The sequence below is a fragment of the Rosa rugosa genome, chromosome 6 (genome assembly GCF_958449725.1).
Source record: "Rosa rugosa chromosome 6, drRosRugo1.1, whole genome shotgun sequence".
Taxonomy (NCBI): Eukaryota; Viridiplantae; Streptophyta; class Magnoliopsida; order Rosales; family Rosaceae; genus Rosa; species Rosa rugosa.
Genome location: NC_084825.1, coordinates 27,034,208 through 27,051,573, shown reverse-complemented (window position 1 = coordinate 27,051,573; position 17,366 = coordinate 27,034,208). Strand labels below are relative to the sequence as shown.

The 17,366-nt window shown below is 38.6% G+C and overlaps 1 protein-coding gene and 1 long non-coding RNA gene across 3 annotated transcripts; one reads left to right on the top strand and one right to left on the bottom strand.

The window, feature by feature from the left end:
* Positions 1-13,845: 13,845 nt before the first annotated feature.
* LOC133718163 (uncharacterized) lies at positions 13,846-15,830 on the bottom strand. Of its 2 annotated transcripts, none has more exons than XM_062144980.1 (4): positions 15,316-15,830; positions 14,958-15,250; positions 14,645-14,830; positions 13,846-14,525 (listed from the first exon to the last, which is right to left on the bottom strand). In XM_062144980.1, exons 1-4 carry the CDS (start codon positions 15,683-15,685, stop codon positions 14,202-14,204), a joined length of 1,173 nt encoding a protein of 390 aa, XP_062000964.1. In that variant the 5' UTR covers positions 15,686-15,830; the 3' UTR covers positions 13,846-14,201. The 2 variants fall into 2 exon arrangements, with proteins under 2 accessions (XP_062000964.1, XP_062000965.1); XM_062144981.1 differs by having other exon boundaries at positions 13,856-14,525; positions 14,958-15,217; positions 15,316-15,828.
* Positions 15,831-16,038: 208 nt separating this feature from the next.
* On the top strand, positions 16,039-17,022 carry LOC133713528 (uncharacterized). Its single transcript, XR_009848065.1, has 2 exons — positions 16,039-16,460; positions 16,563-17,022. It is a non-coding gene; the product is annotated as an uncharacterized LOC133713528 (long non-coding RNA).
* The last annotated feature ends 344 nt before the right edge of the window (positions 17,023-17,366 follow it).

Below are 17,366 nucleotides of genomic sequence, written 5' to 3'. Positions count from 1 at the left end.
TTTTTTTTAGTACAATTATGCACAGGTGTGCGAATGCAAGAGTGGGGAGATGAGAACCTGAGAGTTCAAGTGTTCAAAGATTGAATTTAGTCCGTAATTTAGGCCTTTTTGTGAAGAAGAAGAAGAAGAAGAACATGAAGAATGAGAATTTGTGATGGACAGAGAGAATGGGAGAGCCAGAGAGGAGTTTGACTTCGATAATTTGAGAATTCGGGTGAGCTTCGTGAAACAAACATACATATAAACAAAAAATATGCATCATATATATAGTTTTTTTTTTTCAACCCAAAAGTTTGTTATGAATATAAAGCCATGGATAGGACAAAATAGCTAGCAAATAAACCTAAGCCCAATCTGCAAAGTTAACTCTATAAACTTGAACTGATTACTTGGCATTCGAATGAGGCCAAGCTCCTGGCCGAGATACTGAGATAGCACAACAATTGATAAAATGATAAGTATTGAAATCAATTAAACCCACAACAATTGCACAGCAGAAAGAAGACTCACTGATCGACTTTGATAAGTTTTGAAATCAATTAAACCCACTTACCCACATCAATTAAAGTATACATCTAATTTTTTTTTTAAGCCTAAAAATCTCGGACTGGCTCCAGCCCGCCCAAGCTACTACCTAGATCCGCCCATGTGTGTGTGTGTGTGTGTGTATATATATATACAGATCCTATCCAGAGCGGAGCTCCGGTTTGAAAATTAACGTGTGAAGTTCGAGTTTTCGGTCACTTTTCGGTCGCATATCCACATCTCGACCGTTCAGTTTTTAGATACTAGTGTAGAGATCGTCTCTGCAAATTTTCAGCCAAAATGATGATCGTTAAGGCATTGATAAGTGCCTTAAAGCTAGTACGGTTCAGGTTGACAGATTCAATCCGTCCATGGTTTAAACGAGTTAGATGCCTTAATGATCATCAATTTGGCTGAAAATTTGCAGAGATGATCTATACAGTAGTACCTAAAAACTGAACGGTCGAGATGTGGATATGCGACCTAAAATCATAATATAACAAGAAATCCTAAAGAATCCAAATTTAAAAGGAAACTAAGAACCCAAAAATAAAAAGAATCCTAAAACAAATGTAAGACTAGCCTAAAAAAGATTAAATCACGAATCGGATAATTAAGATGATACATTTTGGCTTAAGTCTGATAGGGCTCACTAAAGTGAGTTTTGAAGATCTTGTCGTTCCTATTCTGGAAAGGTATCATGCATCTGAAACGTACATTCTGACCAAAAATTGATCTCAATCTGATTTACAATTGAGACATGACTTATTGCACGAGTAACCCGAAAAGTCCAAAACCAAATCTTATTGAATATTGCAGCGGCTAGTTACCTCATTATGCGTAAATTACCTATTTTCCAATCACTCTTCTTGATTCTGCGCCGCTTCTTTATTTTTCTAGTTTTCCGGCTAAACCAGGCTCACTCTCGTCCTACATCATATATATATATATATATATATATATGTATTTATTCACGCCTCTTTTATGAAGATGAATGATAGTGAGTGTATTTGCATGTTAAAATTTTGGTGATGTAATCGAGTACACATTGTCAAAAATGAATTTTTGAGATTCTCAAAAAAATAAAAATAAGGATTAAATTCAGTTTACCCCCCTAAGGTTTGGGGTTAACTTCATGTTAGTCCCTATGGTCTCAATTTAATTAGAATTGTCCCTGAGCTTTTTCAATTTCAGTCAGCCGTGTCCAATTTCTTAGATTCCGTCCAAAGTGGACGTTAACTCTGAAGATGGGACCTACTTTAGGGGCTAAAATAGTCATTTCAAGCACATTTTGATTTTTTTATTTTTTATTCACCAATTACTTATAATGCTAAAAAAATGAAAAAACTTATATTGACCGCGGATGAAATCGAGTGCAGAACCTACGCTGAGAACAATATCTTTCAAATCCAAATGCAATGTATCAATATAGAGCTATATGTCAATAGTTGAGAGATAATTATCTTTCAAATCCAAATCACAAAAATGATATCTATATAGCTCTTCAATCTTGAAAGCTTGCCTTGCAAAGACACAGATCCATCAGACGAAGCGCCTGACCCAAATCCAAACCTGATTCCAGATCGTGAATCGCCGATCACTACATCAAACACCAAAGAGACCTCGTGCTCATCAATGACTCAGACTCCAACCCAGACTCAACGTAGTGGAATAAGGCCAAAATTGCCATGCTTCGCGATCAATTTGAGCTTCAATTGTATGAGTCGGGATTGAGATTTGGTTTTTGCTTTGCTGTTCTAAGGATGTGAATTTGAAAGAGGAGTGGTTTGTGATGTTTGTTTGTGTTTAAGTCTAGTTCTGTATTGGGATTTTGGTCATGCTTGTTTTGGTGCAGACCTTGATATTGTTTCACGGCCCGAATCTATTTCTGCGTTTTTGAATTTTTCTCATCCCAGTGTGCAATTTAGTGGCTCCTCCGACAACAACCCAATACACTATCTGATCTTTCATCTAATTATCCCCAAGCATGATCTCAATTTCAGTCACCAAACTCTTCAAATCCCAATTTTTTGGTCAATTAAAGATCCGAACATCATCTAAACTCCACCGCTAATAGTGGATCCGATCATCAACAAGCCAATTGCCCCAACTCGATTGCAAACCAACCGGAGATTAAGCCCGTACGGAATCTCGAAATTGGAGTTGTCAATAGAGAGAAACTCGGCCCCGAATTGAGGGAGAGAGATGTTGGGCAGAAGAGGATGGCAGGAGGAAGCTGTTGTCCTAATGTCGGCCATCGACAAAGTCCCCAATATCGGGTTCTCCACTTCGAATCTTCAATCGAACTCTTGGATTTTAGGGTTAATTAATGGGGGTTATCTGAAGAAGAAGGAGGGGGGGGGTCGAATCTGTGGAAGTTTTGTTTGTCTTGAAATCACTATTTTAGTCCTTAGAGTAGGTTCCAGCAACAGAGTTAACGTCTACTTTGGATGGAATCTGAGAAATTGGACACGGCTGACTGAAATTGAAAAGTTCAGGGATAATTTTGATTAAATTGAGACCACAGGGACTAACATGAAGTTACCCCAAACCTCAGGGGGGTAAACTGAATTTAATCCTAAAAATAAATGAATTGTTAAGAATGTGTGTGATCATTTAAGCAGACCTTAAACCGCATGCCACTGTGGCCAAGTCTCTCCCTCGCTCGATCTCTTTCTTTGGTTTTTATATGTGTTGATACTTGATACAACAATGTTTGTAATGATCAGCTTATCATTGCAATTTTATTTGGAGGTTCCATTTAATTTGTTGCAGAGGAATTGTAAGGGTCATCTTCTTTCGTATGTATGTGAAGTAAATAATATGGGTGGTGCTATTCACACACCCTTTTTCTTTATTCACACACCCCCTCTTTTTTTTTTTCTATTATTTTAATTCAATTTTTTTTTACAAATTACCCTAACTACCCTCCCTTGGAATTAAGTTTTTTAATTTTTTTTTTGGCAATTCAATCATCCCTAAATCCTAAACCCTTATTTTCCTGCAGGCACAGAGGACTTCAAAACTCTTTTCGTTTCCTTTTTTTTTTTTTCCATCAAAAACTTCTCTAGCATAGTCATTCTATCTCTCTAATGTGATGCTTTGAAGTTCAATCAAAGCAGAACAAGCAACTTTAGACCCATCTTTGGAGAAAATTTTATACTTGATTTGCAATGGAGACATGGAAGAAAAATATGAGTTCAATGATCTTTCGAGCCTCTTTGAATCCATCATTCCTAGTTAGATTCTACCTGAAATTAATTGGTGTATTTAAATCCATTAAGCAACTATAGAACTTTACAACAGCCTAATAATGATAGCCTTATGATTATAGACATGATTTGTTCTACTATATTATATTAGAATACAAAAAAAATTGCCATAGAAAAACTATAATATGAGGGGAGTTTCAGAGAGAAGGAGTGGTTGTTTGTCGAGGTGGGGGTGGGGGTGGGTTTCAGCAAGGGTTTGTCCTTTTTATTGAGGGTTGATTGGTTTTGATGCTTCTAGTTACTCTTGTTTATTAGTTTTTATTTTTATGAAGCAATGTTGTGGACTGGTACATTGCTTTTTGTTATTTTCTGCCAAATTATTTGGGTAATTCATGCTCTAATATACATTATTGAAGTATCCTTTCAAAAAAAAAATACATTATTGAAGTATTTATGCTGACAATTTATCATTGCTTCAATTAAATGCATTTTATTTTGGGAAAAAAATACAAACAGTACTCCAACTATGGCCCATTCTAAATTTTCATACCCAACTTTCTGAAACTATCACAATGGTACCCCAAATAGCTACCCCGACCCAATATACGTACCCGCCGTCCATAACGGGGTTAACACGTATGCCACGTGGCGTATTTGATGGGTATTTGTGTCATTTACTTTCCCAACCCCATTCTTTAGTCCATTCTCTTTCTCCCTCTCTCTCTCTCTCTCTCTCTCTCTCTCTCTCTCTCTCTCTCTCTCTCTCTCTCTCTCTCTCTCTCTCTCTCTCTCTCTCTCTCTCTCTCTCTCTCTCTCTCTCTATATATATATATATATATATATATATATATATATATATTTGCTCCGTTGCTGACTGCAGCATGACCGCTGCTGGCCACCTCGAACACTCCGACATCAACCTGCTACCTCGCTTCACCGCCGCAAGCACTCGCCTGGTTCCGCCATCAAATATCCTCCAATCCCTGGACGAAGGAAGACGCCGCCCGAAACTGGATATCCCTTTCTGACCACAGAAGCATCTCCACCGTGATCGCACACTGAAGCAAAGGCAACTGAGCACTGTCGCAAAGGCAACCCACCATTCCTCTAACCAAGGGTTGAAACGATCTGTCTCATGACAAGATCATCGAGACGAGAAGGCATATGGAGGCTACGAAAACCTCCCTGGAAGCGGCCCAAATAAGGCGGCTCTAGGGTTTCGAGAGAGAAAGCTCTCGACTCTCATTTCCCCATTCTTCTCCTTGTTTCTTCTTAATTTAGGGTTAGGGTAATTTGTAAAAAAAAAAATAATAATTAAAGTAATAGAAAATAGAGGGGGGTGTGTGAATAGAGAAAATAGAGGGGGGTATGTGAATAGTACTACCCAATAATATATACAAAAGAAAATGACCATTTTGCCAAAAAATTGATGACTAAATAATGTATATTTATATATGCCTCATTCATGGAGATGAATGATATGAGTGTATATGCTTATGGCAAGAAGAGCAGAGATGGATGTTAGAGCAACTCCAACAGCTTCCCTATAATTTTTGTATTATAGGGAAGTAAAAGTCAAAACTTTAGCCTCTTTTTCTTCTCCAACTCCAACAGATTCCCTATTTTACAACAATCTCTAAAATCTCCATATTCTTCCTTAAAATTTTAGAGTTTACTGTAAATATAGGAAATTTGGTTTTCTCTTTCCTCACTTTCTCTAAAATAGGGATAGTTATAGGGAATCTGTTGGAGCAAAAGAGCCTTATTTTTCCCTAAAGTAGAGAAAAATTAAAATATAGGGAATCTGTTGGAGTTGCTCTTAGTCAATTGCAAAATCATAAAGACGTAATAGCTAATTTGCTACCCTAAATTTTCATCTTGGTATCAATTTGCTATCCTAATTTTCCATAATTAACCAATTTGCTACCCTAAGTATTATTTCTGCCAATTTGCTACCTTCTGTTTTTAAAAATATCCAACTTATGATCCTTTTGTCATATCAATTTGTCCATTCCTCCCTCTAAAAATTGATGAATTTTGAAAATATAGGGTATCAAATGGCAAATTTAAAAATTTAGGGAAGCAAATTGGTTAATCTTGAAAGCCTAGATGAGAGAATAGTAAATTGGCTAACATAAAACCTAGGGTAGCAAATTAGCTAGTTTTGAAAACCTAGAGGAGTAAATTGTCTGAAATAAAATCTAGAGTAGCAAAGTGACGCCAATCATTAAAGATAATGCCTAGATGAGAGAATAGTAGTTTTCACACTATACATATAACTAAACATCGATAACATTTCAGTTTATTATAAAGATCAGATAAGATGTCCAATATCAAGTGATTTATTAATCCAACAAGCTTTTAGAGTTTTCGTCTGAATTAAATCAGCTATAACGCGAAAGTATAGCGATCTCCTTCTCCAGACTTTCAATTTTGGCTGCTATATGAACTCTGGTGCTCTCACTATATGAGAACAACAGAGGTTGTAAATTTGAAATCATCTTTGAAATGGCTTTGATCTGCAAATGTGATTCAAAAGAGCAAATAGTTAAGAATCATATACATCATATATAGATAAGGGAATTAACAATTCGAAATTAACATGGAGCTAGCTAGGGAAGGAAGACAGACCTTTCTACCAGGCCATCTGCCTATTCCAAACTTGCGGCAGAGCCTTTTGACAACAGCTGCGGATAATCGCAATTCCTCACAAGCCTCTTCAAAGGTGAGATGGAAGTAAACACGGAGATCCTCCAATTTCATCTTCGCTGCTCTCTCCCTCTGCGCACAATCCCAAAATATCATGTCACATAAAAGAAGTGGTTCATGCATTTATGAGTTGACAATGACCAAAAGAAACCTGTTCTGGAAGGGAAAGCCTAGGACGCTTAGCAGGACCCTTCCGTTTCCAATTCCCGGACGACGCCTTATCAGCAGGTTGGCGCTCCATTTCATCTAAATTTGGTAGATCGAAGTCGTCAATATCCAAGTCCTCGGGAATGTATTCTTCAGGATAGGTTAGAACATCTTCCCACTCATCTTCATCCATTCCGACAAAGGGAGGCTGAAAAAATGGCTGCATAGGATCCAATTGCTTTATATAGCCTTCGGCCTTTCGCTCCTCGCAATACCGAGTTAGAAAGTGCTTCACTTCCTTTACGCTTTTAGTGCGAAAACTTTAGATCAAAACGACATGAAAAAGCTTGTAAGTAAGAGAGTCATGAACACTAATTGAAGGTACGTACCTAATGCATGAACTGAACGTGAAGTACTCACTCGAAGCTCTCATAGAGAGGTTCACTGGAAGCACCGGAATTGTGGAAGACATTGGCGCGACGTTCTTGAATTGCATGACAGATGACGCCGCGTTTTCCATGAATTTCAAATTTGATGATATACTTGTCTACCGACCCAAAATCAACGTGAAATTAATAATACAATTAACAAGTTGACATGCATTTAAACCGATCCAATAAAATTAGGGCACTAATTGATCGAGAGAGACTTACTATTAGCATGGAAGATTTCCCTCAGAACCTGACAACCGCAGCAACTAGAGGGGATTGGTTGTCGTGGAAGCCGATTCAGTGGAAGAGGCCGCAACGTACTATTGTTGCCGAAACCCTCCAGATTATGATTCAGATTCTGACCAAAACTCAATTCTCCTTCTGCTCCGGAAATATACAGAGGATGATCGTCTAGTGAATTAGACGTACGTCCTCCTGCTTCATACAACTGTGAGGGATGATCCGCTAGTGAAATAGTATTCCGTCCTGACCCGAAAAATTGCAAGGGATGATTCGCTACTGAAATACTATTCCCTCCTGTTCGAAAAATCTGCGAGGGATGATCCTCTAGTGAAACTGAACTCTTTCTTGCTTCAAAAATCTCTGCAAGTGGATTAGTACTCAATTCTCCTCCTGCTCGAAAAATCTGCGATGGGTGATCCTCTAGTGAAATTGTACTCTTTCTTGTTCTGAAAATCTCTGCTAGTGGATTAATACTCGATTCTCCTCCTGCTCGGAATATCTTCAAGGGATGATCCTCTAGTGAAACTTTACTCTTTTTTGCTCCGAAAATTTCCGCTAGTGGATTAGTACTCGATTCTCCTCCTGCTCGGAATATCTGCGAGGGATGATCCACTAGTGAAACTTTACTCTTTTTTGCTCCGAATATTTCCGCTAGTGGATTAGTACTCGATTGTCCTCCTGCTCGGAAAATCTGCGAGGGATGATCCTCTAGTGAAACTATGCTCCCTCTTGCTCCGAAAATCTCCGCTAATGGATTCATACTCGATTCTCCTTCTGCTCTGAAATTATGCGAGGGATGATCGTCCAGTGAATTAAAAGCACTCCCTCCTGCTCCATACAACTGCGAGGGATGATCCGCTAGTGAATTAGTACTCCCTCGTGACCCGAAAAACAGTGAGGGATGATTCGCTGCTAGATTACTATTCCCTCTTGTTTGGAAAATCTGCGAGGGATGATCCTCTAGTGCAATTTTTCTCTTTCTTGCTTCAAAAATTTCCGCTAGTGGATTGAGACTCGACTCTTCTCCTGCTCTGAAAATCTGCGAGAGATGATTCGCTACTGAAATACTATTTTCTCCTACTCGGGAAATCTGCGAGGGATGATCATCTAGTGAAATTGTACTCCCTCTTGGTATGAAAATCTCCGCTAGTGGATTAGTACTCGATTCTCCTCCTGCTCTGAAAATCTGCGAGGGATGATTCTCTACCAAAATACTTTTTTCTCCTGCTCGAGAAATCTGCGAGCGATGATCCTCTAGTGAAATTGTATTCCCTCTTGGTCCAAAAATCTCCGCTACTGGATTAATACTTGAGTCTCCTCCTGCTCTGAAAATGTGCGAGGGATGATGGTCTAGTGAATGAGATGAATTCCCTCCTACTCTGAAAAACTGCGATGGAAGATCGGGTAGTGAACTTGTATTGCCTCTTGCTCTGAAATTCTGCGATGGAAGATCCGGTAGTGAAACAATATTGCCTCCTGTTTCGAAGATATGCGAGGGAATATCCGTCAGTAAAATGTTATTGCCTCCTGCTCCGAAAATCTGCGAGGGAAGATCTGGTAGTGAAATAGTATTAGGTTCTGCCCCAAAAATCTCTGAGAAATGATCCGCCAGTGAAATAGTCGGACTCCCTCCTCCTCCTCCATTACTGGACAGACTAGCGTTGTTGCCAACATTCCATATTGGGGCATTAAAGGGAACGGGATTGTTGATGTTTTGGATTTCATTATCAAAAACAGGAACTGCATGAGAATGAGGGGATGGATGTACTACTACTTCGTCCAACAGAGCCGAGATGTTCTGAAGGCTTAGATCAAAAGAATCATTCACGGAACTCAGAATGTCAGGGACTTCTTGATTGTAAGGGTCATGGTACGGCAAAACATCCCATGGAATATCTGCCATGCTCTCTAATGAAGAAAATTGATGGATAGGGTTGGTTTCCAAGAACCAAAGGTGGCAACTTCAACTTTAGTGCCAGAGAGAAAGAGAGAGTCTGAAACGAAACAAGGGTTTTCAGAGGAGTGTGACTGAGAAAATTGGAAAGGGGGGATAAAATAGTGGAAGAAGAAGATGAGGTGCATGCATGTAACAGTTATGTTACCGTTTGGGATGAATTGGGACATTAGTTGGTTAACCGCTGATTTGAAAACTGAGGTGGACTTGACCAGAAACACTGGTGAGGACGTGATCATCTGCTATGAGTTGCCTGATAAACATCTTACTCCCCAGATAATCAACACAGTGCACAAGATCAGACGGATACCATTACATAATCAGGCTATTATTTCCCTCTATTTTTGAATCTAAACCAGCGGGCGTTAAATTAGGAAATCAAAATTTGATTTTTCTTTTCCTTGTACATTTTCCTTCCCAAACTGCCTACATAGGCTTTGTGAAACGAACATAAAGAAAAACAAAATGTTTGGTACGTGGCCTCATTAATGCTTAAGATTTTAGGACATTAACCAAATGTGGTAATCCATGTCGAGCGCACAACATTCGTAATTATCAGTCAAGTCGTTGAATTCTCACGTTAGTTAAAATTCAAGGATATCTTACGTAAAGATTTAAATGCAACGGCTTTAAAATTATGTACATATCAAATGCAACGGCTTTAAATCATGCTACTTATTTTATCCTCTTATAGATAATTGGAAAGTTACGGCTTTCTCGACTTTCAATGCCTCATTGCTACTTGGAAGGGGAGACTCCCCCTTTCTGCCCTTTCTGCTTTCAACTTTGATTCTTTTTGTTTCGGTTGTCCTAGGGGCTTCCGGTTGTAATTTCTTGTTTTGCTCCTCAAAAAAAAAAAAAAAAAAAAAAAAATGCCTCATTGCTATATATGAAACCACAAATTTATCACGTAAGCCCTAAGTTGTTTTGGTCCGTTGAAGGTGGTTTAGTAGAAGAAGTGAGAACATTTTTTTACTTTAAAAAAGAAAATAAAAATAAAAAGAAGAAGAAGAAGAACAAGGCCCAAGTTGTTCTCCATCATATAAAACCATGATCGATCTATACTGAGTCATCAATTATCTTGATTTGAAATATCGATGGTAATCCAGATCCATTGCCTTGTTCCAAATCATGGTTGAGTTTTCATCTTAATTGTATTAAGACTAAATTACCGCTGTTCGTTTTCTTTGGCTGGCATGCAAGTCTTTTTTTTTTTTTTTTTGGCCTAATGCAAGCCTGTATATTTTTTTTCCTATGAAATTAGGGTTTGGAGCAAGTTCTTACTTTGTGCAATCGATCTCCAAGACAAAGATGAATCCAGTATCCACACAATAATCAATCATGAACAAACCAATTAGGTTTTAATAATCAATCAACTAATTACAGAATGGACAACTATTGCCTAACAGAGGGGCAACCAATCAAAGCAGCTACAGATCGATGAAGCTTTTTATTTTATTTTTACTAGATCAATGAAATCTTTCAGGCGAAAAAAGAATTAGAAATTGATAATTACTATCGAGTTAGAAATTTAAGATTGTAGAGGTTGTGTACTTGTGCCTTTAATCTTTCGGTGACCGACAGGGCCGGTCCTGAGATTCTAACGGCCTGAGGCGAAAAAATTAAAATGTGGCCTCCCATATATGTGTGTGTGTGTGTGTGTGTGTGTGTATATATTTTCTCTAAATAAATTTTGAATAAAAATAAACATAAAATTAATAACAAAACAAAAGTATATGAATTTTTATTCCCTACATAAATTTCTGAATTAAACTAGTTAGTCATATGGAAAAAGGAAAGGGAAAGTTTATATGGAAAAGGAAGAAATAAATTTAAAAAAAAAAAACGGTGGGCTGAGCCATGGGGTCCAAGAAAAATCAACTTGAGAGATTGAATGAAAAAAAGAGAAATGAAACAGGAATGGGAATCTGGGATTCGAACCTAGATGGGAATGACGCAAACTGATTTCAGTCCCGCTGGAGCAATGAGCATTTTATTGTTTGTAAAAGCAAACAAAATCTATATACTATCTTTAACATATCTACAGATACTCCGGAGGCCCCCGAGAGCCGGTGGCCTGAGACGGCTGCCTCAGGTGGCAGCCCTCAGGGCCGGCCCTGGTGACCGAAGAGAATCACCAACAGGGACGTAGCCATGTACAAGGCTACTTGGGCTGCAGCCTAACCCAAATTTCTCCCAAAAATGATTATATACGGTGAAATGTATCATACTTAAATGAGTTTCTCACAGACTAGCTTTGATATAACCTAGATTAGGTCATTGGTTCAATCACCAATAGAATAGGTTTCTTCTTCTTGTTTTTTTCCTTATCTTTCTTTCTTCTTTAACTAATTTTCATTTTCTTTTATTAAAAAAACCCTAAGGCGAACGCTGCCGCTCTCTAAAAACCCTAAGGCATTCTGCTACAATTTCGACCTCGGCCGATCATGTCAGCCATCGACGACGTCACCGCCAGCTTTGCTACGTCTCTAGCCATTGCCGGCAGCGATGTGGTAGACCTTTCTCACATGGTAGGAGCCGGGGTGAGAAGAGGATCCCAGGCATATCTGTTAGCGCAACCCCTGACGGCAAAACCATTCGGTGGTGCTGACCTGCAGAGATATTTCCGCTGCGTCTGGGTGTTGGAGAAAGGTTTTAAGGTCCAAGACAGACCTCAGAATCATTTTGTGATCTCCTTCGATCTCAGGAAGGATAAGAACAAGGTGCTCAAGGGTAGACCGTGGAATTTCAATAAAGCACCGGTGCTTTTGCAGGATTATGATGGATTGTCATCGATCCAGGCCGTCAAGATGGAAACCCTATTCTTCTGGGTGAAGATCACGAACATTCCACCGGCTTTGGAAGTTAAGGAAACGATTATCAATGTGGCGTCCATTGCGGGTCGTTTTCTGGAACTAGATCAGAAACTGTTTGCCAATTCTGGCAACATTCGAGTGCATGTCGCCCATGAGATCACCAAACCATTCATTCTGAAGAAGACCCTCAAGTTGGCACCGGGTGTGGTTGAAGAAATAGCCTTCTTCTTTGAGAACCTAATTGGAAGGTGTCGCAATTGCAATCTGATCTTCCATGCCAATGGGCGTTGCTTGGTGGCTACTCCACCAAAAACTGATTCTTCCATTACTGCTCCTCCACGCTTGGATCTGGTGAGCCCTTTTACTGGCTTCAAGGAGCATTTTTTTACTCATGGAATGTTTAAGTTTCACGGAGCCCAACTGCATATGCCTCCGGTTGCCAGAAACCTATTTGGTAACATGAACACCCCTCGAGGTCGTCGGCCCCTTGTCATCAAGCATGCACAACTGAGAAAGAATATGACACAAGAGGACGAGGATGCAAATCAGACATTGGCACTGGTACCAGTGGACAGTGAGCATTCGGTGAAGAGGAGCAGACCTGCCTCCCCACTCGCATCTCCAAAAAAGCTAAAGTTCTTCTTTGAAGAGCTACAAAGCAACAGGGAACATGAGGCAGCAACCAAGAAAGTCAAGGTACCTGAGTTTTCGTCCAAGATTACGGCCAAATCTCTGGGACTCATTGAGACTCCGGGAGGCATGTTGGTTCCAAAAGAGGTGCTGATGCCTCTTGCAACAATATCCTGTGAAGCCGCTAAAATGGAGAACAGCAGTAACAAGAAGAAAAGGGGTCGACCTCTTGGAGCAAAAAACAAAAAAACCGTCCAATAAAAAGGTCCCTGCGGAGGAAGTCTTGAGTCTCCTGTACTCGAAGAAATCTCCTAGCCCGAAGGGCAAGGAGAAAGTTTAGTTTTGTTATGAGCTATGCCTATTACTATGTCCTAGTTTTATCGTAGTTAATAGGCTTACTTTATAAGTGAGCACCGAATGTCTAATGAATGGTCTAGCGCTATGTACCATGTGTTACCTCCACAACCTCTTGCCTATCTTCGAATGGTAGCGGAGGGGTATGTAATGGCCTTTCTGGCTTGAGTTTTGAGTAATACAATCATTGATGGATTGATTCAAAAAAAAAAAAAAAAATTCTTTTTCTTTTTCTTATCTGGGTCTATTCTTTTTACTAATTATACATCAAAATATTTATAGCTTTATCTTTTCTTTTACATGATAGGATTGAGTATAGTAAATGAGATGTATTTCTCTAAATTCATTTATTTACGGTTGGTGCAATTATTGTTAATCGATAAAATGTGTATCACATAGGTATTAAAAATAAAATCAACCATTTTTTAAAATTTATATGCTTTTAGCAGGAAAAAAAAAAGCTTATTGTTCTATCGCATCCGAACTTGACATCATGGATCTGTCCAAACCCATTTTCAATTCCTGGCTACGTCCCTGATCACCAATTTTTGAATTTGAAAAAATATAGAATTACCTCGGGGATTAGGACTTCCGAATCTCAGAATATGACATCAGTAGCCACATTTGAAGTAGAAAACCATTTGAAATTCAGGTTTTGGTTCTACACTTGTGAAGATGCAAAACTGACGACAAGTTGCTTACTATGCATAAATTTAAAGCACACTACAAAAAATGGGATTTTGAAATCATTTGAGATTTTTGGAAGGCAATAGAGATAGGTTATAGTTGTAAATAAACTAATTACTAAGTTGTTTGATCCACAAAAACAGTGATTGTCAACTCAAATAAAATGTATACAAAAAATGAGGGACAACCTTTGCCCACGAACTAATTGTCCGCCTTGAGCTGTGATAAACCTAACGAACTGTGGATGTGTAATAAGAACTTATATAAGATCCTTTGAAGAATACTTTGGGTCTTTTAATTAAGGCAGATGAATTTTGAGTAGGATGTTTTGACTTCTGAATTGTATTAAAGTAGGCTTATTCCGGCAGTGGCAATGGTAACTTAATTACCAAATAATCCACTAATCTAGTAAGAAAATTTCATCAACACTACTCATAAGTCATGTTACATCATAGTCTTGGTACCCTACGGATTGAGCACCTGGTTTGTGTGATCACGATGGTCTTGGGCGTAGCATTGTGGCACCTACTGCTGTGGTATTGGGAGTAGTAGGACGTGCTTGGTTAGACCACGCCATAACATGAATTTGAATTCTATCCATCTGGTCTATCGCCGAGACTAGAGTGTCCTTAATTTCGGTGTGATCGCAACAGTGAATGAGCCCTGAAATGTCAGCATGCGAAGGCATTAGGCTCTTGCCCTCTAATCTGGACATGACAAGGAGGTAACCACTTGCATATGCTTCCGCATGAAGACTCCTAAGCCCTGCTCGGTCTGCTGGTGTTCCCTTTGCAACAGAGTAGATGCATATCAACCCCTGCAGATCGATGTTTAACAAATTAATGCAAATGAAAACAAATGTTGGCCGAGGCTAATGTGTTCGACAAACCTTAGAGAAACTCATATGACTAAAAAAAAAAAAATCAGAAATTTAACCTCTTCTGTCCGTTTGATGTCCAATCCAAATCGGACTTCACCGGTTTGGGGCACCAAATCGAATGACACTTCTGCAACGCCCGGCATAAACCAGAGTCTTATACCCTGGAGTATTTGGACCGTCGTTGCATGGTTTTGTTGGTGTTTACTCCAACTCATTTCCTTTCCTGTTAAATTACTTTTCTCCTTCAAGGAAAAAAAAGAAAAGAAAAACATGCAAAAGTTATTTCAAAACCATTAATAACCACAAGGGTTTACAAGCAAGCAAGAATTTCAGCACTAGTAAACAAGAGTTAAGGGGGAATGATCATACCGAGGTCACAGTCTGTTCGGTTTGAATATTAACAAAAACAAGAGGAGCCCCTGAAGAAACTGCTGCAGAAAACCAAGCCATGCACCTTGCTGTTGTGGCCTCAGTGCAGTACTCACCCTGCATTGGCATGAACAGAATAGAGCTAACAACCGTGCAACGTTGGTCAGGCAAATACTTGCTCACTTTCATCTTCCAGTCATATTTTACTCCCCTTTTGTTATATCCTCTGTTTTCCACATTTACCAAACTCCTGCTCATTTCTGCAAAATCATATAACATCCATATCGGAAGTACTATGTTATGCTAGCTGATATAGATTGTGCTTATATCCTTAACGGTGTAAATATAAAGAACATACCTTGCAGCTCGGTGCATTGATCCGAGGTCAAGTCCCCTATAACTGCAACATGTCTGTCATCTGTGGCTGCTTTGATGCTATACTTTCTTTGAAGCATGGAAAGCCTCTCCACCGCAACACGCGCCCGGAGCTTGCGAGTGGTATCACCCCTTCTGACCTTCACCCATATGACCTCTATATGTTGGCTGCTTATCTTAGCAAGCTGTGAACTAAGCTCAGACTTAGCTTTGGTGGGCACAAAAAACTCATCACTCTCGCCATTGTAAAAGCCTTCGATGATGTCTCCAGGCAATGGCATAGTCTCATTCCACTCTTCTGCAATCTCTTGCTTCACTTGTTTCACACACACAAGCGTCTGAACAGTGCACATGTTGTTGTGGTTGTTCTTCTTCGTCAAATTCCATTAACTCATTCTCATTATGAGGAATCTTATCAAATTAACTTGATGAGAGAAAAATTTGAGAGAGGTCTTAGGAATGTCCATCCATGTACGAACACTTCAAGGAGGTCAATTTTTAGGTCTCTACGTCTTACTCATAGCTTTGGGGTCAGATTTCTTGGTGAGATGTATAATTTTAACATACAGTATCTAATACTGATAAAGTATGATAATGCCTAGACAGCCGGCATAGAAATTTTCACCTAACATTAGAAATTTAGAATATAAAATAAAACAAAACATCACTTTTATTCATTACAAAAATCAAATCACATCTCCAAATCTCCAATGTTGCATTCTGTTGGGCTCTTGTAACTATCTACCTCCACATACACCATCATTTTTTCAACGCAATCAGTTTTCAATACAGTTTTCTCGTACTTAATTGATTCTCAGAAGTTCACTTCATTGATTTTAATTAATTCAATGATTACCCTGTCATTGTCCATTTATTTCTTGTGAATCACGTCTGTAATGGACCATCAGGAGTCTCAATGTAGAAACATTGGAAGACTTCATGCCTTCATGCATACCTTTGCAGGTTCTGTGATTTACTCTCCCTTTTCTGTTCCTTATGCAGCTTTGTTTCCAGAAGGTCTCTGTGGTTTTTGAATAGCAAATTTATATGGGACTTGTTGCAACTTAATTATATATGCTCCACTTTGGGGAATATTGGAGGACTTTGAATGGAGAAATGGAAAGTTTGGTAAGGGAAGAGTTTCTATGTGATGACTTTGTAGTTAATTTTCAAGGTGTTTTCTCTCTTCTCAAATGTAATTAGTAATTTCTTTGGCTGTTGCTCCTATAGCTGCAAAATGGTTTTCCATGACAAGATGAATGGTTTAAAGGTAATTGCATGCTTATGGCTCTCTGGGGATTTTGCTTCTTAAATATATCAGAACTAGCTTAATGATACTAAGTCGAGAAGAACACCAGTGGATGATAGTCAATCGCACAATGCATGATGCCTGTTTAGCTTTGCTGATAACATTCTCGCATTTTGAACATAACTTTTATATTTATATCAGTAGCAAAAAAAATTCAATACTTTAAATTAAGTCATTTTTCTTTTGTGCCTCTGTAAGGTTTATGGTTTATGGTACTTTACGTACCATGATTAAATTTCTGAAGATAAGTTGAATGAATGATAAACTAACAAAAGGGTGAAGTAATATCATTGTTTCTTACATGCGTGGTCCAGGTCCTATTAATTTTATAGCATTTGCACCACACTTGTGTTGAATATAATTTTAAAAAATTTTGAGTTGCTTCTACTTTGTATTTGAACAAAATATAATCGAAACCACAACTTGTTGATTTGATTAATTTGCAGTAGCAAATGAAGCATGAACATATCAAATTAACCCAGCAAACTTGTGTACTTGAGTTTCTGAACTTGTTCATTGCTTTTACAGCAACCAACACTTCCCTTATATAGGGTACAAGATTAACCTACAAAATATCTAAGATGAAAGCATATTAAACTAGATTAAAAGTACTTTAGATACAAAATATCTAGCTTAACTTTGAGTGGAGCAAACAGTAATGCAAGTGGCTCTAAAATATCTTTCACCGCAGCTAAGACTTTCACCGCAACAAGTTTCGCGACAGC

Excerpts from the sequence above, each read along its gene's own strand:
- LOC133718163 (XM_062144980.1), bottom strand. The coding sequence starts at position 15,685 with ATGTGCACTGTTCAGACGCTTGTGTGTGTGAAACAAGTGAAGCAAGAG. Across the intron at positions 15,251-15,315 it reads TCAATGCACCGAGCTGCAAG|TACTTCCGATATGGATGTTA; the intron begins GTATGTTCTTTA and ends AGCATAACATAG. Across the intron at positions 14,526-14,644 it reads ACATCAAACGGACAGAAGAG|GGGTTGATATGCATCTACTC; the intron begins GTTAAATTTCTG and ends ATCGATCTGCAG.